General features: G+C 36.5%; 1 protein-coding gene across 1 annotated transcript; it reads right to left on the reverse strand.

Annotated features, from left to right (window-relative positions):
* Positions 1-1,103: 1,103 nt before the first annotated feature.
* Positions 1,104-24,087, reverse strand: LOC139134381 (uncharacterized). The gene is made up of 13 exons (XM_070701241.1): positions 23,823-24,087; positions 23,068-23,240; positions 21,807-22,073; positions 21,045-21,120; positions 20,011-20,072; positions 19,280-19,397; positions 18,560-18,618; positions 17,577-17,697; positions 17,298-17,401; positions 12,358-12,522; positions 11,696-11,797; positions 10,219-10,278; positions 1,104-2,623 (listed from the first exon to the last, which is right to left on the reverse strand). Exons 1-13 carry the CDS (start codon positions 23,962-23,964, stop codon positions 2,540-2,542), a joined length of 1,533 nt encoding a protein of 510 aa, XP_070557342.1. The 5' UTR covers positions 23,965-24,087; the 3' UTR covers positions 1,104-2,539.

A 24,087-nucleotide genomic window follows, 5' to 3' on the forward strand; every position in this document is an offset into this window, starting at 1 on the left:
TCACACACCATGATGTGTTTACCTGGCAAAGTGAGGGACCATACACACTCTGATTGATGATACAAAGTGAAATCAGGTTATACACCAGGATGTGTTTACCTGGCAAAGTTAGGGAGCTTACTCACAATCCTGTTGTTATCACAAAGTGAAACCAGTTTACATACTACAGCTAGTTTTCAATCAGGTTCGAACCCACAACATACAACATCAGTCGCCTAGCGGAGAGGCAGCAGACAGAACCGCTGGGCTAAATCCCCACTCTCAAATAAAGAGTGGTTAATAACATGAATATTGGCAAAATTACCGTAGAGCACACATTCAGATTGGTGCTACGGTAATAATTAACATCAGGTCATCACACAGCATATACCAAGCAAAGTGAGGGATAGGTACAAAAGCATCCCAGGTGTTGAATACCAAGTTTCTTGAAGAAAAGCATTCTATCAACATGCATAGTGTAGTAATTGTACCAAGCCTCTCTTGTTAGACATGCCTTATTCCCACACAAATACAATGTAAAATTGATTTTTGCAGGTGTTGTTTCATCTAGCTGATGCATGCCTGGATTCTACAAGCATTACCTTTAATGCACTGCACTTCTGTCATCTTGAAAGTAGGGTTATACCATTTATGCATACTGTCAACTACCAAGTTCCCATATGGAAGCAATCAGAGAGCTCTACAATCGCATGAGTTAAACAAAAGTTTTGGCCCACATGACTGTAAATATCATTGAAATACTTCCTGGCACTGTATTCAGAGACTGTTGAGTTATTCAATTTTGGGTGAATACTGTTTTCATTATTATAGAAAGTTGGCTTGTGTTGCCTAGTTACATAAAAGAAATCGACCCTGTAAAATGAAGCGTGTTTGATCATTGCTTTGTTTGTGTACTGAACAATGCAAAGAATTTTTCAAACTGTAATTTAGTACATATGATATCTCAGTGGCTTCTAAAAAGTCCTGATGTGCCTGATGGAATTTGTCTTGTGCATTTGCAGCAGCAAATGCCCAGAAATATATGGTATTTTCATGACAGCCAAAAACTCCCTTCTTAAAGAAGATAATCTGACAGTCATAAAGCAATGACAAATAAAGCCCACTTTTTGAACAACATAATCTACTTTTATTCCATTTGCTACATGGTCATCACATTAGTGAAAGCAACACACCTAACACATGAAATATGCTGACTTGCATTGGCTTTTACGGGAAAAAACTCATTCCTCTGTAAAGGTTATGTGGCAAACTTAAATATTATGTAATAATTTTCAACGTGAAATGCTATCAGTTTACTTTGCTACATGGTCATCACATTAGTGAAAGCAACACACCTAACTTTTATTCCATTTGCTACATGGAAAAAAAACCCATTCCTCTGTAAAGGTTATTTGGCTAACTTAAATATTATGTTATAATTTTCAACGTGAAATGCTATCAGTTTACTTGTTTAATCAATTCAGTTATCCTTTGGTACATACAATGCTCTCATCACAGCATGATGGTTTCACATCACATCACTTTAAACATAGCAGTAAAGGGACAGGACTTGACATGAGTGAACAATCCTGCAAGGACCAGAGAGAACTGCCAACAAGCAGTGAGAGATTCACTTGGCCACATACATTGGATTGACAGAAAGCGATTGGAACTAATTTGGGATATTTGGATCTTCATATTTTCAAATTTCTAAAAAGTGTTAGGTGCCCTATAGCTGAATGTTGCAATTACTCATATAAACAAGTGTGTAACTTAAAAAGAAAAGCAGACGAGCTTACATTTGCAGATTAAACTGGCATTACTTCATCATCCAATTGTCAAAACTAAGTTCAAACCATGTTACAGTTGAAGACCTTGCAAAATGTGAAGGCTCACAAAGATGTAAGGATGTAAAATGATGTGTATATCCTATTGTGATCAATTTAAAGAGTCAGCAACTGTTCAAGTGTGTCTGAGAAAGAGCAGTGGTCTTAAAACACAGTGCAACAACAATTAATGACAGTTGTATTCCAATTCAAAATTCTGACCTTAAATTTGGGAAAAGGCACTCAGGTTCGTCTATCGAATAACGTAATGGCATGCCAGCTATATCAGTCTGCTTTAAATGTCCATGTATAGGTGACAGAAAAGTTTTTATGGCAACATCGAAAGAGTTCTTTTTGTTATTTAATTCTTTGCTTCTTTTCCTCCATCTTACTGAGATAACAAACTTTCCATTTGATCAGTTTCCAGTCTCTCCTTCCAAGTATCTCTGGGTGTTTCTGCATGCATTCTTTACACTCCTTCTGACCTGGTGCCTGTCTGAGTTTAATCAAATCCTTGAAGAACAATTTCAGTATGTTAAGTTCTTTTGGTGTCCATGGTTCTTTTTTTTTCTTTCGACTACTCCTACCTAATTCTTTTTCCCTCTCCTTATTCCCAGTGAAACCACTAATACATTCTTCCTTCTCATTCCCAGTACCATCACCACTAATGCATCCTTTCTTCTCATTCCCAGTACCATCAATACCAATACATTCCATCTGCTCCTCATTCCCGGTCACATTACCAATGGAGTCTTCTTTCGTCTCATTCCCAGAACTACCACTGCCACTACATGTACCAGAGTGATGCTCAGAGGGTACTATATAAAAATAAATATACACAATAATTACATATTACTCTCTTAATTATATATTACTCTCATAAGTGCAGCTCAGGAAGACACTGTTGACAACAACCTGCCTGGCAATATCATATTTGACATAAAAGTCTGACCTATGGCCAAAAATATATCGTCTTTGGTGCCTTTACCAGTGTTTTTGTCATCAGAATACACAATGAAGCTTCTTAATACATTTTTACTAAAAAGTAGTCATTCAGCAGGATAGAAGCTATGCATTTGTACAGCATATAACACTGTAAACACTGTATCCCTAAATGGAGGTATTCTTTAATACTTTTATGCTATTATGAACACTAATGGTTTGATCATAACACACTGGCCAACCTCAATTTCATCCTCACAGAAATCAGGCAATCCCTTAGGAAAGATCATAATTTGCCACAAGTTTGCCACTCCTTATTTGTTACAAACTTGATACAAATTCTGACATCCAAACAAGCACCAATCTTGCTAGTCAGTTATATACACTTTGATTCAAACGTTGGCTAATTTTGCAGCAAGTATGTGTGGAGAGTTTGATGAACATTGCACCAAGTTTGTACAGAGAATGTAGAGGTCATTTTGTTTTTGTTTGTGTGAGTGTGCACCAAGCTTGTAGATGCGAGGGGGGGGGAATTCGATATCTGGGGCGTGGTATCTGTTGCCTTAGCAACAGCAGACATACTATTGCCCTGGTAAAATTTCAGGGGATTTAGATGATTGTAATTCCTGACAGCGTCTTTTTCAAAGTAATGCTCACACAACATGTGGTACATGACATCATCGTGCTGCTACTCCCCATTGTATTGTATACAAATGATTCTTCTAAACTGGCTTATAAATGTACACTCTTTAGATATGTTTACCATGTGAGCAGCAGATTCTAAATTCACCTTCAAGTCATGTATCCAGATGCTAGGTTGAACATCTATGAAAAAGTTGAGAGGATATTACTACATCCAACACGCACTCACCCTACAACACATTCAACTAGCTGTAAAAAGAAAAAACTTCTCAGACAACAAATTTTGTTGACTAAAAATACAATATATTACTGTAGGATAAAACAGTATCTCTTCTATAATAAACATACAATCTTTGTACTTTATACATAAAATGAGCTGTAAAATATATTCTTTTTGGCATATATGTACAGTACACTATATTTCAAAACATTCCCTGACAATGGAATTTAGATTGAAAAATGGTAAATTCTGTCTCTTTGAAGAAGATACTACAGATCACAATTTTTTTAAATGTGTACCAAATAGAAACTGAATGGTGAAAAAATATTACGTTAAAGTCTCATAGATAGTTAACTATGAAAAACTTATTCAAAAAATTTTGTAATTTTTGTGACATATACTTTTGTTGACGAATAAAATTCACTTTAAACATTTCAAAATACCTTTCCGATGGAATGTACATGGAAAACATGAGAGTTTTAACTTAATGTTGTATTATTACATGTTCAAATCAAAACGCAAAATCATGGAAAAACAATGTCCATAGCTACAAAAAAATAAAAACTTCCATGGAGTATGTGATGACCTTGACTTAACAGCGATATTTGAACAGACACTTAGTGCTCAGTCCAACTTCAAAAAGCAAACAACTAAACACAACCAAATTCCCATAAAATTTTACATCACTTGGATGATAGATTAGTTCTGCCGAGTCCAAAAATATTTCTTCCACCGTAAGATACCGACAACTGTGACGAAAATAACTCTGCCATGTCCGATTTGTCCAATGCACAGCATGCAGTGGAGTTTCTATCACAAGTACCAATGCAATGATCGATACGGACAGTCTCACTTCTTGTCATCATGATGTTCTCAAAGAACAGTGGTTGGTTTGAAATAGTCCTCTGTGGCATGGAAAGTGTCAAACTCAAAGCAGCAAACTCTTGCTTGAAACCTCACTGAAAACCCGCGGAATTGTCCAAGGCCATTTGAGTGTATAACGGACATCCATGATCCACTGTCACTGAATGTGTTTAACTTACATGAACTCTCGGTGTCGAACGCAGACATTGTCCTTCAAACAACAATCTCTTCTTTGTTCCCTTAATCGTCCCATGACAGAAAAAATTATCCACAATTTCTCCCCAAAACGGCGGGTAAAAACGTTGTAAATGTGACAGCTGAAGCAATGCATGACTTGCTATGGTATTGGAGTTCAAATGCTGGTGTTGGCAAAATTAGCCAATCAAGTGTCTCTCTTCACGACATGTGATCTTGAAAGGTCGAAGTTCAAATACATAATTATAATCTGTGTGACCTGTGACCTTGATGCTCTCATTTATCTGAAACGTCGGTTCTCGAGAAATGGGAGAGTATATTACTTTTTGACCAACTTTTATGCACTTGAAATCAATCATTTGAAGACATTTGGTGTCAGCTGGGATCCATGGTCTTTGGACATGTGTAATAATGCAAGTAACGATCATGATTTATAGCCTTGGCAATGACTTTTCCATACTCTGAGCATACTGGTATGTCAGTGTGAATGTGTTTTGGCGGACACATGACAGGTACTTTCAGTGGTTACGACTTGTAAACGGAACAAAAAAGTCTTTAACTGGAATTCGAGTACCATTTTTGGATCCTAATCATTTAAAATGTGTCCAAGGAAATTGTTTGAAAAAATGGCGGATGAACTAAGATTTAGTTGACTTTTTATGTTTTTCATTCATGATGTTGCAATGGTTAATCATGGAAGTAGCTACCTCCATGTTTTGATAAATTTGTGCATTCCACGCGTAACCTAATTCATATGTATTTAACGACCGAGAGTATTTAAAATTTTTTTGAATAAAAAAGAATTAATTTGTCATTTTGTACGATGAACACAGGGTACATAGTTCGATCATTGTTTCAATTCTGTGACAAAACAGTGCCACGTGGGACAGCTAAAAAAATCGAAGTTCGTACCAAACTTGATATGTATTTTACATATATCTACAAGCTTGGTACAAACTTCACAACTACCATGGTGAAAATCCCATAGTGTGTACCAAACTAGTACAAACTTGGTGCATATTTCACATGTTCAATTAAGTGTGTATCAAATTTGTAACATATATGTACTAATATGTAGCAAGTTTTGATCTTTCGTACGGGATTGACCTGTTATGTGGTATGATGAGACATAGCCTGATTGATTTTTTTTCTTTTTTTTGTCATTATTATTGTCTACTTATACACCAGAGTGACAAGGGTAACACTTGAAATAAGATTTATCTACAGTAAACTTGGATGATGAGAAGGCAAGCGCAATGGTCCTTTGAATGTTCTAGTGCTGAAGATGTGTTCATACTTGCAAACCCATCCTGCAAACATTGACTGATGTGCCAACCATGACTTGTGACTGGATGCAATATGCAAATGAGCAATTCTTTCACAAGCCATGCCTGACTGATAAATCACAGTTACAATACAGTACAATTTGACTTTCTACAAAGTCATATAAAATTTGTAAACTTTTTTTTTGAAATATGGTCTGACCAAACAAAGTCATTGAACATGCAAACAAGTCATTGACAATGACACAGTCCCCACTTGTTAATGGGTACTTTAATTGCAAGTCCTCTGAGAGGAAAGAGTCCTCATCATTAATTAGGTCTGTGATTAAAAATACTGCGATACAGATGGGGCTTTATGGCCAAATATGAGTTCCATGGTGGTGAAAACATAAAACCAATGTAAGCCGCCATACTAATTACAAAAGGTCATTAAAATGAATCAATTATTAGTATTTAATCGACAGGATACTGACAAACATTTTTGCATCCTATCCTAACACTGACAGATTATCACCAGTAACATATTTCATAAAGTTTGACAACAAAAATTAATTATGTAAATGCAAACTAGCAATTAATTTATATATATAAATGATACCACTAAGTGTCATCGATTTGTATTTACAACACTATGAGATCAAAATCTGTACCAAGTTCCATCAAAATTTAATGCAGTATTTGTGGATATATCACTCTAATTAGGAAAGTTCATTACATATGCAATTACAAATAAATTAACTTGACACTGATAAATGTCTTTTCACTGTTAAAGCAATGTGAGCTTAACATCTGTACCAAGTTTCATGAAATTTGATGCAGTATTTCTTGACACATCAGACTAAGTACGAAAATTCAATAATTGACATGATACTGCTACATGCCGTTAAACAAATTGATGTGCATATGTATGACATAGGTCAATGTCCTTGTGTCAACTTTGAATGATACTGGTGGACATGTGTCTGAGTTATAGCTCTGTACATGAAGAAATCATAACAAAATGGCAACAAGGCAGCCATTATATTGCATTGGACTGTGAAACCAATAGACATGCATATTTATGACATAATTGGTCAATATCCTTGTGCCAACTTTGAAAAAAATCAGTTGATACATATCCAAATTATGGCTCAGGATATGACAAAATCATAACAAAATGGCCACAAGGCAGCCATGTTGCATCGGATTGGGAAATCAATTGACATGCATATTTATGACATAGGTCAATGTCCTTGTACCAACATTGAATAAAATCCAATGATACATGTATGAGTTATGGCGAAGGACATGAAAAATTGTAACAAAATGCAGGGCTCAAAATTAGAGGTGGTCCAGCATCCACAGACTACCAACTTTTCCCTGGGACTACCAAAGTCCATGAAATGGTAGCCCACAGGGACTACCAAAGCCTGGGACATGAAATACAGCCAGTACTTGGCGTGCCATGTCGCGTCTTTCACTTTTGGACAAGCTAAATGCAGTCAAACCCAGCTGGACACAGTAAGGCCGGACAATGTCTTTGTTTTATAAATTACAAAGACGACCTTGCGATGAAACTTTGCAACAAAGTTTCAATATCTCAACTGATGTACTTGGTTGACAGGCACAGAAAATGATGGCCAATGAAAACGTGTTCTCATTGCATTTTGATCAAAATGTATCAAGCACAAACTCCTCCCTACTACAGAAAGCCCATGGTCTGTATTAGCCCTGCTGAGGTGGTGGCCATTGCCATGATGACTATCAAAATTGGCATTCAACTTTGAGAATGAAACGGGTTGTCAATACAATGAAAGGTCACCAAACTTGTTAGTGTCACTATCGTCAATTACACGGGTTTCCTTTGGGTAATAAAAGTGTGCAAGTATTCACATCAAATGACTAACAAATTCACTTCATGGACAGAATCTTTTAAAATAGTTTTTTCTTCTCTCATTAATGAAAAAATCCCTAAACTAAAATATGCATGGGCTACAAGCCATTGCCACTGAGCTACCGACTTCAAAAAATGGTAGCCCAAGTTGACTGCCTGGGGAAAAGTTAATTTCGAGCCCTGAAAATGGGCGCCATGCAGCCATATTGGATCATATCATGTAACAAATTGACGTGCATATGTATGATATAGGTCAATGTCCTTGTACCAACTTTGAATAAAATCGGTTGAGATGTGCCTGAGTTATGGCTCAGTACATAATGAAAAAATTGTAACAAAATGGCCTCACAGCGGCCATATTGGATCGCATAACAAAAAAATTGACGTGCATATGTATGACATATGAAGTAATCCTTGTACCAAGTCTGAATGAAATCAATCCAGGCATCTCTGAGATATCTGCATGAACAGAAGGACGCATGGACACACGGACATGACCAAACCTATAAGCCCCCTTGGACGTTGTCTGTGGGGACTAATAAACTATTACTTTACACACTTTGAATACCAGAACTTAAATGTTTGAACTCTATAAGACCATTTATGTAGCTGCAAAGTCACATTAAATGCGGTTGAGTAATTTTTGATATATAATATGCAAATGAGTAAGTATTTAGCAAGTCATGCACACCGAACGTTTTTCCTAGTGACAATACTACTGTACCGGTATGTCCAGGGTACTTTCAAAATCATATCAAACATGGTTGAGTAATATTAGACACATGGCCCATTTACAGCAACTCATTAACTGTGCAAATGAGCAATTAGCAAGTAAGTCAACCCCAACAAAACCTCTTTCATCAAAGGCTGCATTTATGAACACCACTGGAAGGGGAGGAATCATGATTCTGATACTTTTAAATGTCTTTTCTAGCAAATTCAAAAACTGGTGAAATATCCCCCTCCCAAAGCTGACAATCTCTTGAAATCAGTGTGATACAGCTTATGCAGGGAATTGGCATGGAAGATGATTCCCTCTCCCAAAGAATAACATTTACCATATATTTTAAGATGGCCAAAAGTTGCCTTCTGATGCTAATCTTATGAATTTCAAAGGTGATTACAAAGTACACACTTACAATGAAAGAGGCAATCATCAGCAATACCAGAAAATGACAGTGTTTATAGCATGGCCAAAGAAATTAAATTCTTTTGTTTTTCTCTATGCATGCATAGGTTCTTTGGAGGTTTCATGAAAAAACACGCTGTGTGTCTGAATATTACTGTACCGCTTAACTTTTCTGCCAACAAATCTTTGTTTTAAAATTTTGTAAAATGTGCTCAGAAATACCTGCTTACAAAATGTCACATCACAGTGTACATTATGGAGGTGAAAAGGATGTTTCTGCTTTGATTCTTGAATAGGTACTTTCACAGAAACAATCTTAGACTAGTAAATGTCAAACTCGTGTTCAATTTTCTGTGTGTGGTTTGAACCATATACCCACTTACTAATCCCATTTTGATTGGACATAAAAAACAAATTACTCGGGCTGAGTGAGTGACTGTAATAGCTGTAGTGATGCAGCCATGCCTACCGGTATGTGACAAGGGTACTAGAGTATATTTACTAGGTTTGACAGAAAATACTTGCTAGGGAAGAGTTCACTGGGGTGGGGGAAGGCATGCGTTGGATTGAATGTTGCTCTCCAATCACTGAAAACTGTTGTCATTTTTTAGTCAAAATGGTGGCTTCTGATGCATTGTCAGATGTGCAAAAGTATTGAATTCATTTCAAGGCATACCTAATATATACAGTGCAATAGACAGGCCCTGCAGTTTGCAGATTTAGACAGTGGAAGATTTGGCATTATGTGAAAACCAAGGACCAGAAACGTCAATGACATATTGCTCATAAATGGGCTTGAATTTCATTCTTTCTAATGTAAGTCATGCTGAAATTCATGAAAATGGAGGACATATGTGAAATTTGAGTCTTCCTCAGGAAAGTGTATTTTAAAAAATAAGGTCAAACATCCATACAAAAACATTACATAGATACATAGGTGATGAACACTGACTGATTCTATGAAGTCCATGTGGTATACATTTCAAAAAGGAGTTTATAATCAGTTGAGACATACCCATATGTATGACACTGTACTAAAAACTTCTGCAAACTAGCGGCAGCATGTCTAGTGATAAATCTGGAATGCCACGGCCAACAAGAAGATGCTGCAAATACACCCATTTTACTTAACATTTAACTTCATCAGTTCTTTTTTGAGCATCAACCCAAAGACATGCTATATTGATACTCTCGTGATTGTTTCTTGAGAACAAAACTCCACAAAATTTGGTTTTGAACTTCAATGTCATACAGTGATATCTTACCTGGTTTGACAATGTCAGTGTCATCAGTATCAGAATCACTCTCTTCAGACTCAACATAATCTATAAGAACAAAGTTTATGAATTTAGGTTTACTTTCTATCAGGAAATCTGAAAATTATTATCAAAATCTTTGGCAACTTGCATGCTGTTCATATAAGCTTGAATTATTGAATGTACAAGCAAGTACAAGAATGTATGCACTATGAACTCTTAAATATTTAATTGTACCGGTATGTATGTTTGTATGTAGGTACATGAATGTACTGGTATGTGTGTATATGTCCTGAGATTTTGATTTTTGAATATGTAAATTTTTAATGATAGCTGCATAAACAGGTGAACATGACTTGAATTTCTGATGGGTATGAATTCTGTTTCATCCATATACATACCAATATAAAGGTAGATACTTTACAAGACTACTCAAATTCATATTGGAGCTGAAAAATGCTTTAACTTGGTGCTTGAAGTTTCCAAATCCAGCATGAAAAAACTAAACAAGTGACCTGATACCCAGTACAGCTCCACTGAATTATTTGATGTACGGTACATTCACACACATAACATACATTGTACATACACACCTTGGACAGATCCCTTACCATACTGAATAGGAGCTAAAACATTTATTTCAAGATTGACTGCATGTATGCCACGCTTCCTTTAACCCTTTTCCTGCAAAGTCCATATTTTACCACCAGGTCAAGATGGTTAAAATTAATGAAACACAACATATTCCATATGGTGTATTTAATATAATACTGTACATTTGAAAGCTGTTTAAAACATAAATACTGTAAACTTGAATTATTTGGACTAAAGATGCTATAACAGATCAAGCCAAGTAGGTGAAAATATGTAATGTTTGGGCTCAATACTGCTTTTTACTGACTTGGCTGATGGGGAAGTGATACTGTCTTTTAGAAGAGATGTGGACCTGTTCAACTTTTAGTCAAACATCTCAAAAGCTAATATACAGGAGACTGATACACATTCCAAATTCTTGGTAACAGTAATTTTCTTTCAACAGTCATTTGGATTGTCACCTTTAAAGACTATGAATGAAGCCAACCTTTCGTGCTATAGGGTGTTTTACAGGGTTTTACATGAAAATACCCATACATTGTCAAATATATCTCACTCCCTTAACCCATAAAACCCTGACAGTTTGGTCCAAATCCACTGTTTTCAATGGTGAAGTTTGACCTTAAAGCACAGATATGAGAGTTGCAGGATTAAGATGATACATGTACCAAAGAAAGCTATTGCTTAGCAACAGTTGTTGGGGAGAAATTTTAAAAAGCCATGAAAACAAATTTACTTGCTTAGCAACAGTTGCTGGAGAGAAATTTTTAAAAAGCCATGAAAACAGGAATTTACTCATTTATTTGAAAATAGCTAATAAGTCTGGCTAAATGGGTACATATGCAATACAGATTACAGACTGACAAATGGGAGGAAAGACTATGTTGTTTACCTTTTTAGCGCTGCTACCACTAGATCCATTACTTGTACGTTCCATCAGTTTCTGCCTTTTCTTTGGCACTGACAAAATCTTGCTCTTCTTCAAAAGCTTGATCTGCAATTTAAAATTCAGGACACAGACAACATGTAACATCAAAAGTCCTGTTATCAATTACATCAAACATGGCTAATCAACGTTTGGATCTAAGACAGATGTACAATATGTGACATAATTATGGCAGAAATGGGCCAACTTAATTAAAGTCATACCGTGTGTTGAAAACAACATATAAATTCACATGCTGTATATTTCATAAAGCGTATTATCAGACCATTACAGCTATATGCAGATACACTAGAAATAAATCACTGCCATTTTCAGCTCAAATGTCAATGATGCAGAGCTTTTCTGATAAGCTTATAACATGGTCTACTTATTGGCCTGTCATCTGTCAATCGGCAACAGATTCATTCTCTGTAATTACTTTGAAATTGATTTGTAGGTTCCTTGACTTCAGTTCTGTTATCGCAATGGCTAATTTTGCATCTTTACCTAAACCACCTGGCTCATTTGCTAGTAATCCACTGGCACCAATGGTATCAATTAAGCAATACATAAAAAAAAAAAACCAGAAAAAGCAACACATGATGGCACTAATGTTTTATGTCACGTGCCTTTTTACGACGAGTTTTCTTCTCGTTACCATCTGTGAATTCACTTTCACTTTCACTCACGCTTGGTGGGATATAATCCTCATCTCTATCATCATTGCTATCACTATCCGAGAACAAACGTTCTTGATAACAACATGCCATTGTGACTTCATTCTTTGTGGTATCCTTTAATAAATGATCCATGTCCCTTTAATAACTTTGTAAGATATAAGTCTAGTCTGAGTCATATGGCAATTTGAATCTTTTTCTCGGAACAAATTAATATGGGATTTTGTAGCATGCTATGATCATCTGAATGTTACTAGAGTAGCACAAGCTTTCAAAGATGGGCAGTCTCCTTCATCAGATGCAAGAGTGGAATGAACAATTGAAGCAGAACTCCCCTTATGCTTCCTCGTGAACACTTTTCATTCTGAATTTTCTGTGGCTTTCTGCTTCAAATGGTTCATTGGACCCATGCATCTGAGGAAGGAGACTACACGTCTTTGAAAGCTCATGCCCTAGTGATCATTCAGTTGATCACAGCGTGCTACCAAACCTTGGCTTATATTGCGTTGAAGATCAACAACGCTACATGTCTCTTGGAACAAATTGACATACACATATACATACATGGCTGCATATATGTCTAACAAACAATGCATATAATAGGTTCAGACATGTCAGTGTAATGGATACAGATAAGAAAAAGTAAAAACAATGCAATCTAGAATGCAATAGAGATCCACTGTTAGTGTTGCTAAAAATGGACCACTGAAGCGGTTTCCTAGCAATGCTTTCCCTAACAATGTCAAGAACTGCCCTAAAATGGAACAAGTCATCGTTGATGACACAGTCCCCGCTTGTCCATTTTGTTATAATCTTTGGTGTCTACGTAGCTGTGGTCTAGGTAGCTGTGGAATGACATTGATGCAACGGGTGCATCAGGGCTGTGACTTGCATAATAAAGTAATCTGAGGAACGTTCAATAAATTTGACCCATCTCTGCCGGTAATGACCATTCAAGGAATTTTTGATTACATCACACATAACGATGCCCCTCACTGCCTCTAGTGTCATGATGACACATACTATACACATGGTTTGGTGGAATTTTAGAAATGGTATGGGATCGGGTATGTTGTTGTTATCAGCCATTTCGGATCATATAATGAAACAAATTAATGTGCACAAGAATGCAGCCATATCACGTTTAAACAAAATTAGTCCATCGATGGACAGTGACCTATGTTTATGTTTCAAAGACATAATCACACCAAAATTGAAATCAAATGGCGGTCTATTGACTATACGGATCATAGCACAAGATTAGTAGACATGCATATGTATGCCATAGTACTTTATCTTTGTACCAAGTCTCAACAACATTGGATAAGGAATATTTGCATATGATTAAGCCTCAAAGACATGAAGAAATCCAAAAATGACCATCTGGCAGCGATACCTTGGAAAAATATGACAATCTGGCAACCATATTGGAACATGTCACGAAGTACATTGACATGTATATGTATGCCATAGTGCATGATCTTTGTGCCAAGTTTCATGTATGTAGGAGTATCTCAAACCATACACTCCGAGTTCCAAATCCAAGTCGGACTTGCAAGTCTGAGTACTCGGACTTGCATACTCCAAGTAAAACTGCTTACTCGGACTTGTATACTCCGAGTACATGGCCTACTCGCACTTGTATACTCCGAGTACATGGCCTACTCGCACTTGAATACGCCGAGTAATACGTGTTCCTAGAAATGCATATTTTGCAATCCCGGTCAAGAAACGATCGGTCGAAAAAAGGTATTTTATTACTCACAGAGTTTACGCCTAGAGCGGATCGATGTGTCAAAAATCTGCTCTTTTGATAAAAAGAATTTCATTTTACGATGTCTTGCAATCTGTTGCGCAATGTATATTTAACCACAGTCCCTCCACAAGGAGCGACCGTCATTTTACCCTCAGAAGAAAGCTGCTGCCACGGCCAGCAGCGAAGTTTTTTGAAAGATGACTTAGACTTAACATTTACAGTAAAACCAATAAACTTCTGGCAAGTCAAGCCAGTTACTCAGTTCGATATCACACATTCGTGCCTTTAGCGAAATAAATGCATGACATCACTGGTCAAGTCAGGTCATTGTTTACGACCAAGTGGTCACTCACACTGGTTTCATACTATACACGAGCGCACTGTGCTCATTTTATTTTGAAAAATTATTAGTTTAATTATTTTATCAAGACATAAATATGCCTAAAATGCTTGGGCAAGTCTATCATGGCCTCGCCATGCTAGCAAACCAAGGCCATGACATCACAGGTTGACAGGTGGTGACATTCGATAATGGCGTCCGTGTTCTAATGTTCACGTGTAACTCGCCTCGATGCATCGGGGTGATCAAGAAACGTCGTTGTGCCCAATTCAAGTCATGTATCAAATCAGGATCTGATCCGGTAATGAAAGGAAAAGACAAGACAAACTAATAATTTGCGTGACGGTAGCTACTTTCGACAATGACTTGCGTGTGTTGTACAAGATGGTATTTTACACAGGTGCTCAAATCAACCAGTGATCGCGAAGCCCCCTGTAAACGTACATAAAAAGCTCTTTATTTACGTTTACAGGGGGCTTCGCGATCACTGGTTGATTTGAGCATCTGTGGTATTTTACACAGATCAGAGAGCTAGATCGCGTTAATAACTCTTTTCTCTGAGCGACTGGAAGTATATATACTGTATACGCTGTTTGCAAATTTTTATCACAAGATCGAATATTTCCTGTGTTTTTCCAGCATTGTTTTTCTATAAGCAAGTGTAACTCGGCGTATTCAACTCCGAGAAGGTCATGCACTCGGAGTATACAAGTCCGAGTAGTCGGACTTGTAAGTCCGACGAAGGCACTCTTACACACCTCCAAGTTTGGACAAAATCGGTGTAATGACCTTTGAATTAAGCTTCAAAGACATGCAAAATTCCAACAAAATGGCAGTTCTGCAGCCATATTGGCTCCTATCACAAGGTTAATTGATACATGCATATGTATACCATAGTGCTTTGCCTCTGTGCCATATGTTTGAACAAAATCGGTTCAAGGATGTTTGAGTTATGGTTCAAAGACATGAAAAAATCGCAACAAAATGGCTGCCTCATGCCCATATTAGATCGTATCACTATATAATGCGACATGCATATGTAGACCATAGTGTTATGCCTTTGTGCCAAGTTTGAACAGAATCAGTTCAAGGATGTTTGAGTTAATGGTTCAAAGACAAGAAAAATCGCAAACAAAATGGCTGCTCACGCCCATTTTGGATCGTATCGCAAAATAATTTGACATGCATATGTAGGCCATAGTGTTATGCCTTTGTGCCAGGTTTGAACAGAATCGGTCCAAGGATCTTTGACTTATGGTTCAAAGACATGAAAAATCGCAAAAATATGGCCACCTTGCGGCCATATTGAATTGTATCGCAAAGTAAATCAATGTGCATCTGTAGGTCATAGTGCTATGCCTTTATGGCAAGTTTGAACAAAATTGGTTGAGCAGTGTCTGAGAAACCGCTGCAGACAGACAGACGCACAGACGGACGGGACCCAATTGATAAGTCCCCGCCGGACTTCATCCGCGGGGACTAAATATTCAAATCATACAACAATTTGTGTTACTGATGAAGATGACCTCTGGGAACCTTTGTAGACAATTTTAAAGCAACGATACGAGTTAATCTCAGAGTTGACTTTTCAGACGAAACCAGCAAAAATAGCTTCAAAAGTAGAACATATGCATTCCTCCGTAGCTTGAAGAACTTTTCACTAGGGCTTTCCTTACAGACTTGCAGACAGAATTTTAAAGTAACTGAACAAGTGACTACATAGAGTTTTTGCCCAAAATTGGCAGGAATTACAGAAAATTTACCCCGATGGAATAACTCTTAATAAGGTCAATTATTGGAACTTGCATGACAGTAGCGGGACAGTTGTCAGAGAAGAGATATTTTATAAAAAATCGTAAAAACTCACCACCATCCAAATCCAAACAAAAATACAAAGAAGCAAATTTCCTGGTTTTTTAAAATATACCAAGGAAATCAATTTAGAGAAGAGTTGACAAAAAAATACAATAATCCTTTAATTATCAATCAAAATTCTTCTGAACAGGTTGCCTCAAGTTCCAACACAACAAATTTCACAGCAATCAGATTAGCAGTTTCAAAGAGGCAGCAATCAGATTAGCAGTTTCAAAGAGGCAGCAATCAGATTAGCAGTTTCAAAGAGGAAGTATCAAAATGTTGATTGACAAGAGATGCTGGACAGACAGCCAAACACTGTCCACCTAAGTTCAAAGTCATTAACAGCATAGGGAACATAGCAAACTACGTGAAACATTTCAGCATGCAATATATCACTTATACATATATTTCTATTTGCCAGTCTGGCAAATTATACCGGTACATCAACTTGGTTGACAATCAATGGTAGCTACCCCTTTACAGTCTGGCAAGGGGACATTTTAGTTAGCACTCACTGTATTGCATCAAATAGATCATAAATTGATTTTACAAACACCAGCTGACATGCAGAGCATATAATGGTTTTATCTTGCAGTTTATGACACCTGGTGTACACATATTTGCAGACAAGTTTGGCAAGAAAATTGACAATTAGACAAGACTGCGAAAGATTGCATTATAAAGACTTGATTGCTTTAGCTTAAATGCTTGTAATCAGATTCAATGGAACAACTTCCGACTTCAACCTCCAGCTTCAGAGAAATAACATCTGCATGCATAAAAATCAGAGATAAACAAGTATGTGTGCAAGTAGACATGCAGTAATATTGACATTGTGTTATCAGAGGATGTGGAGGCTGGATCCATATTGAGCTGATAACCACAACATTAAGGCAATTGTTTGTCCACTTTGATCTCCTTCCACTCAAAAAGACTGACCTTGCTGCAAGTTGTAACACCACTGACACCATTCTCCTTTGGGATAATTTCTTGAAATTCTGCCAATGAGACTTCATTCTCCTTTAGGATGTGTTCTTCAGATTCTACAGATAAAACATGACAGGCATTTTCTATGCTGTTTCTAACATAATAAAGTAATGTTGTTATCAGAAAGTATTCCAATTGAAATAATAAATCATAATGCAGTCTTTTAATGAATGGATTAGAAGATTGACATTGCACATGCTTGTGATTTTATAATCTTGTGTACTCACTCACCTGTTGTATAATTAGCTTGTCCAATTGCACCATCAATTCCAAGCAGAATTATCTTAGGACTGACAGACACAGGACTATGCTGTGGGTTTTCATTAGTGTCTTCTTTCTCAATTCTTTGTTCCTAAACAGTAACAGTATTTCTAGTTTTAAGCTGCATACTTTTGTATTGAGATATGTATGTACTTCCACGTCCACTGTGGTGCAATACCAAAAACATTACAGCATTATCTGAAACAGGAATATACATGACCATTTGCATGTCTATTGAAGCAGTATAAGCGATGTTCTTTTTTTTTGTCTAAGCAAGGAACTGTTAATTGTAAAACAAAAGCGAAACAAAACATCAGCTTTGCAGGACATATCTCTCTTTAATGAGTATTTGTGACAAGAACATTTATTCTGTAAACATACAATTCCAAGAAAGCCTGACACTCATAAAATCTTTATATCTTCAAACAGGCACAGTGGCAGGACTCGTTTTGGTACAAATTTCAATATTTCTGGTGAAGTCGTATAAAATGAATCAGAGACATGATTCTGGAGATATACTTGTACACCCTACAAATACAAAAATTACTCTTAAAGAAAGACAAACCATGTGTACAAAATGTCAGTTGTAAACAGCAGTATTGATTTTAACAAAGAATCAAAAATACAGAATGTGAATTCTCATCACAATTGGAAAAAATCTCAATATGGTTATCCCAGGAGAACTGATTACTGTCAGAGACAGATGATGACAGATGATGTGGGCAACCAAACATTTGATAAGCACATCAATGCTGATAATAAAGATAAGACACATACATTGTTTCTGATGTGCAGATATCTGTGACTATTGGTCTGATGTAAATAGAATGATGCAGATATCAATATGCACATCACTACATTAAAGCACCAACTGTGTTAGCAATAGAAGTAACACTTAGTCATATCTAGAGGTAAAATTCTCCAACTGACACAATGGCAAACTTGAAACTGACCTTCCTTTCTAGTATATCAGCAACTGCTTCATTTTCAGTACAGACGCTCACTTCAGAATCTGTATAAAAGTTACATTTACATTAAATGGATTACAAAATTTCAAAATTTCTAATGTACTGGTGCATGTAAAGAAAACTTATTGACTCCATGAGCTCAGGCTGATTGCAAAATTGTCAAAATTTCAAACAGACTGTGTGTGTAAAGACAAATTTTGACCTTCATGAGCTCAGGCTGATCACAAAATGTCAATATTTACAATTGACAGGTGCACCTAAAGATAAATTATGGCACTCATGAGCTCAGGCTTTTATAAAAACCATGGACAAAGTCAATGATAGTCAAGGGGAAGGGGATCCAATATACAGCAAATTGAGGAAAACATGTTTGTACAGAGTCTGCAAGTAAGTCATATGGACTATAGAGATCACAGCTTCCTTGGCAAATACTTTTACTAGGTCAAGCATTAAGTAACAGAATGGCAATTAAGACTGCATCTTCATGGAAATCTCTGATCATATATGGAATAGAATTTCTTGTCAGATATCTTTTTGAAACAATTGTCCTGGCATTAAGTTAACACTGCGTTGAGTCATCAAGTACATGTATGTATGGATTATAATCCAGACTTTGCCTATTACGCACCCTAAAGCTGTTTATTGATTTAATTTGAACAATTTCACTCCAAATAGTCACTTGTCTGTCATTTATTTTTTGCTTACCTAGCAGACAATCTTCTTGTCCAGATGCCACATTTATTCTTTGTAGAATTGTCGATGGAGAGACTAACATAGAAGTTGATGGGCCATCACCATTATAGGCTTCTTGCTTGACTATTGGCTATAATTATTTTATAAAATCAGGATTACCATTCAACCAGCATAAAAGTTGTGACAGCTTGAAATACAATGCTAAGAAATTGTTGATCCAGGTGGTAGCTAGGAATTGGAATTCATCTCACACATACAAAAAAGAAATTTCAAGGTCATCCAAAACTTTGAGACAATGATGAGTCTCTGTGCTTGTCCACTATGAAGACAACTTTATGCAACCCTTAGTAACTAAGACTACCAGTAGAATCTGATATGCACATTATAAACACAACCACCATAAGTAATTACCATTGTACATTCTGTAATTTAAGAATTAAGAAGAAATACATAATACTGTGAAGAGAGGGATGATGAAAGGATATCAAATGTGCAAGTCTCAAACTGGAATTGTAACTGTCAGTCAGATACAGCTACTTATGATAGCAAGTTTAGATATCATTATTAACATAACGTTTATGTCATTTAAATGCAAACTTAACATTGCTATTGGCTGATGCTAGGTGCAAAACCTCCTTTTCAATTTTGTTTGGAAAAAAGAGGTTCAGCTGTACATTGTCCTTGTAAATCAGACTTAAGTTAGATACTTTTCAATTTTGTTCAGTGTTATGGCAGGGACTTACCATGATGATCTCAGATATATTAGCAACCACTTCATTCTGACTGGAGATGTTTTCTTCAGAATCTATGGGTAAAAAATAGCAGACAACATGCTAACATACCCCAGTAATGTGACTATCTACATAAGTTTATCAATTCCAATGATAAAGTCCAACTAACTCAACTGCAACAGATTCCCTGCTCTAATACTGAATAAATTGATTAGCAGAAAGAAGTCAACATTGTTCGACCCTTTGGCTTACTTTTACATCAATGTTTGTCAGGTCTAGACATTTTGCAACTATATTAGATTGGTTGTCACCATTTATTTTGAACTTGGATGATAACAAAAGAAATTGACAGACTATATCCATGGCATATGGTAAGTTGGTAATGTAATGTCTTTGTGATAAAGTTGACAGATTCAATCAACACATCTTAGTGATACTGGTTTTTGACAGATGCACACACACTTAAAAACATAGATCAATATGTGGAAATACCTATTCTGGAGTTTGGTTTGGGAAATGACACAATTTGAGATACATATCATTTTTTTCAAGCTTCACTCATTAATATATAGCCTCCTTGACAAAACCCAACAAATATACAATTCAGGGAAATAAAATGAAATGAGTCTTTCCTATTTACAATTTCTCATGGACAAGTTGCTTATTTGCCAATGAACATATCAGACGGCCCTACATATTAAATAGTTAAGCTGGGTTTGCATGCCTTTTCTTTATAAGTTTATTCCATCAAAGCTGGTCTGATGATAACAGAATGGCTGCCTCCAATCATTGAGCATACTTAATTATAATATACATTGCTCCTTTGCCATTTAATATATGAATACCAGCAAGAGAAGTGTCTGATATTGTTGTCTGATATTGTTCTCAGCTGACAGATGGACAACAGATTCTGTAAGCACCGAGCTAAAAATCCAAACAGCACAAATAAATCTTCAAATAAACACTATTTAAGAAGACAAGACACTTGGTTTAGACCTCTGGTAGACCATACATAAAACTTTGTTAGGCAGAGTTCTTTCACATACCTTGTTTTGTTGTTGGACAGACTAACACAGGCGATGGTTGTGGGTTGTTCTTGTTGCCTTCCTGCTTGACTTTTGCCTGGGGAAAATAATAGCAACGATGACAATTCTATTTTTATCAGAATCATGCATGTAAATTTGTTCTATCTTCTCTCTGGAAGCATTGAAGCACAACATTTCTTCAATGACACCAGCAGCAAAATACATGTGTTTCAGTTATGAATCTTCACCAAGCCCTTGGATTCCCAAACATTAAGTTTTTCCTTCTGATTAACATATTCCTGTATTTGGATGGTGGCAAGATTGGAAGATGTCACAAAATAAATCAATCTGTATCTACAAACTGTATGGTACATTACCTTTATGGTAATGGCTCTGGATAGAAAAAAATTATAACAAAGTGGAGAGCCTTGTTCCCATCAAAGTTCAGATATGTAAATTGTGCAATGGGTCTGAACATGTGAAAATTGTGATAAAATGGATGTCCAATCGCCACATCAGGTTGTATCCTAAAACAAATTTATCTATGTCTATATGGAAAATAATTTTATCCGTGTACCAAATTTGACAGAAATGACTTGAGGAATATCACAAAAATGCAACAAAATGGCTGACTTAGCGTTGTATCACACAACACACTGACATCAAGTACTAGGTACTTGTACATGTACCAATTTGGAAAGATTTTTTTGTCAAATTAGGGATGAATATGAAATAAACATAAGAATGGTCTAATTCAGGTAGATAGCAGTGTAAGTTACTTACGTTCATTTGTTTGTTATATCTTTCAGCCAAAATTGTCTTGAAAACATCTAAGCATTTTCCAACTTCAGGTCTTTCTTTTGGTTCAGAGTGTATCATTTGTTCAATGAGTAATCTCAACTCAGAAGGAACACCATGGAGTGGATGTATCTTGTAACATCCTCTGGTAATATTTCGTCGCAGCCCAACAAGGTCATCATTAAATGGAGAGGTGCTCTCAAAAGGATGATGTCCCCTACTTAGAATGTAGTGCAGGATACATCCAGCAACCTTTTAAGGAAAAATTTACAAATTAAGTGATACAATAAACTTTGGGATAATCACGTTCTTGAAAGACTACTAAAGCCTGACTGTATGACTGGCCTTTAAGAAATCATGCATTAAATGTGCTAGCAATTCATACTTTGCTTACAGCAGATTTAACAGCTATTATATTACCATGCCCTGCCCATCGCATTTTGATTGGTTGAGCTGAACCACGTGACTGACCACAAATACACGTAATGGTTTGTTTACATGCTCGTGAATATGAATAATAAGATTAACAACTCAAAGTATCATAACTTTACAGCTCAAATGTAAATCATAAACAATTACAAAATAAAATGGAGCACTTGTAGGTCAAGTTGAGATACTTTTTTCTGAAAACATCTCCGAATTTGCCAATTTTTTACAGCGCACGTGACAGTGCGTCGCGAAGTGCTCATACGCAGTTTCTGGGGCCCAGTTGTTGTTTGCTCCAGAAATTTCTCAGATTTGAAGGTCTTCTTCTGTTCGCTTATAATATAATGGAAATAGCAGACTCTGTTCTAACCAATAACGTTTACGTATGGGCGCGGGCTCGAGGAAAACAAAATTAACAGGCTCCGCAAGTCTTGCCCATTAATTTTTGGCTTTCTTCTTACCCTTGCCCACAAATAAACGTTAATGGTCAGCACATCACCCGTTATTTCTATAATGTACTGATGTAAATGTATTGGATGTCTATCTGCCCAAATCAATACATGTGTGACCATGGGAGACACAGTCTGACTACATAGGCAGAGTACTCATGTATCAGTATTGCAGATGTACTTGACCACATCTATACATATGTGACCATGGGAGACTTGACCACACAGGCAGTACGTGCATATACCGTATTGGATGTCTATACCTTATTATTCATATTCAAGGGCTTTGACTTTCATGTGGTTAAAAATAGTTCAGCTTGACCTAGGACTCAGTAAATGTAGCAATAAAAAAGCTATATCAACATTCATACCTGTACATCACTAGATTCCTTGTTTTGAAACTCACGCCCAGTAAAAAATGCACCACATGCCTCTGGAGCCACCCATGCACAAGTTCCTGCAAACGTTGTCACTGTTGTAGTTTTCCCAAGGTGTAAGACCTTGCTCACTCCAAAGTCAGCAACATGCAATTTTCCAATCACGTCTATGGATTAAAACAAATAAAGCTTTACATCAAACATTAAAACTGGAATTTTCTCTAGACTGACAGATGTGAACTTTGTATTCTAAGTTGCTCTGTAAATTTCATAGGCCATTACTGTATGTAGATTACAGAGATTATGGCTCATTGAGAATTTTAGTATGAAATGACAACTTCATTTAAACAAACTCCATCTGCAATAACAAACATCTTCACACAAAGCCCCAAGTGAAATGTGCAGTAGTGCTCATGTATTTGCAGTGGACAGATCAACATACAGGTACATACATATTTACGTAATTGTATGTATGAACATACATACATATGTACATACCGGTACATACAGACAGACATACATTCATACTCAGACACAGACACAGACAGGCAGGCAGGCAGGCAGACAGACAGATGATGGATGTCACATTATATTTACCAAATGGGATCTAAAAATATAGATCAAAATTGAAAAAGGCAAATTCCTTCAATGGGAAGGCATAGAATGTCCATTTTGGCCAGACCTACAGTACATAGCTCCAAGAAACATTTGTCTTGTGATACATGGGAGCAAAGGAAACTATCACTTACCAATGAGAAGATTCTCCGGCTTAATATCATGGTGAATTATTCCTAATCCATGTAGATAATGAATTCCTTGGAGAAAATCACAACATAATTCCATGCAATAGTCACTTATTAGTTGAAATGAGCATGTGGGCCGCTCTATCATTTCCTTTAGGTTATATTCACAGAGCTGTGAAGCAAGGTATGTGAAGTCCTCATCTTTTTCAACACAGATCTGCGGTAATATGTTAGCAACGACTTTGTTGTCTAACAGAGAGGAAACTTTCAG

The sequence above is a fragment of the Ptychodera flava genome, chromosome 6 (assembly GCF_041260155.1).
Source record: "Ptychodera flava strain L36383 chromosome 6, AS_Pfla_20210202, whole genome shotgun sequence".
Classification (NCBI taxonomy): domain Eukaryota; kingdom Metazoa; phylum Hemichordata; class Enteropneusta; family Ptychoderidae; genus Ptychodera; species Ptychodera flava.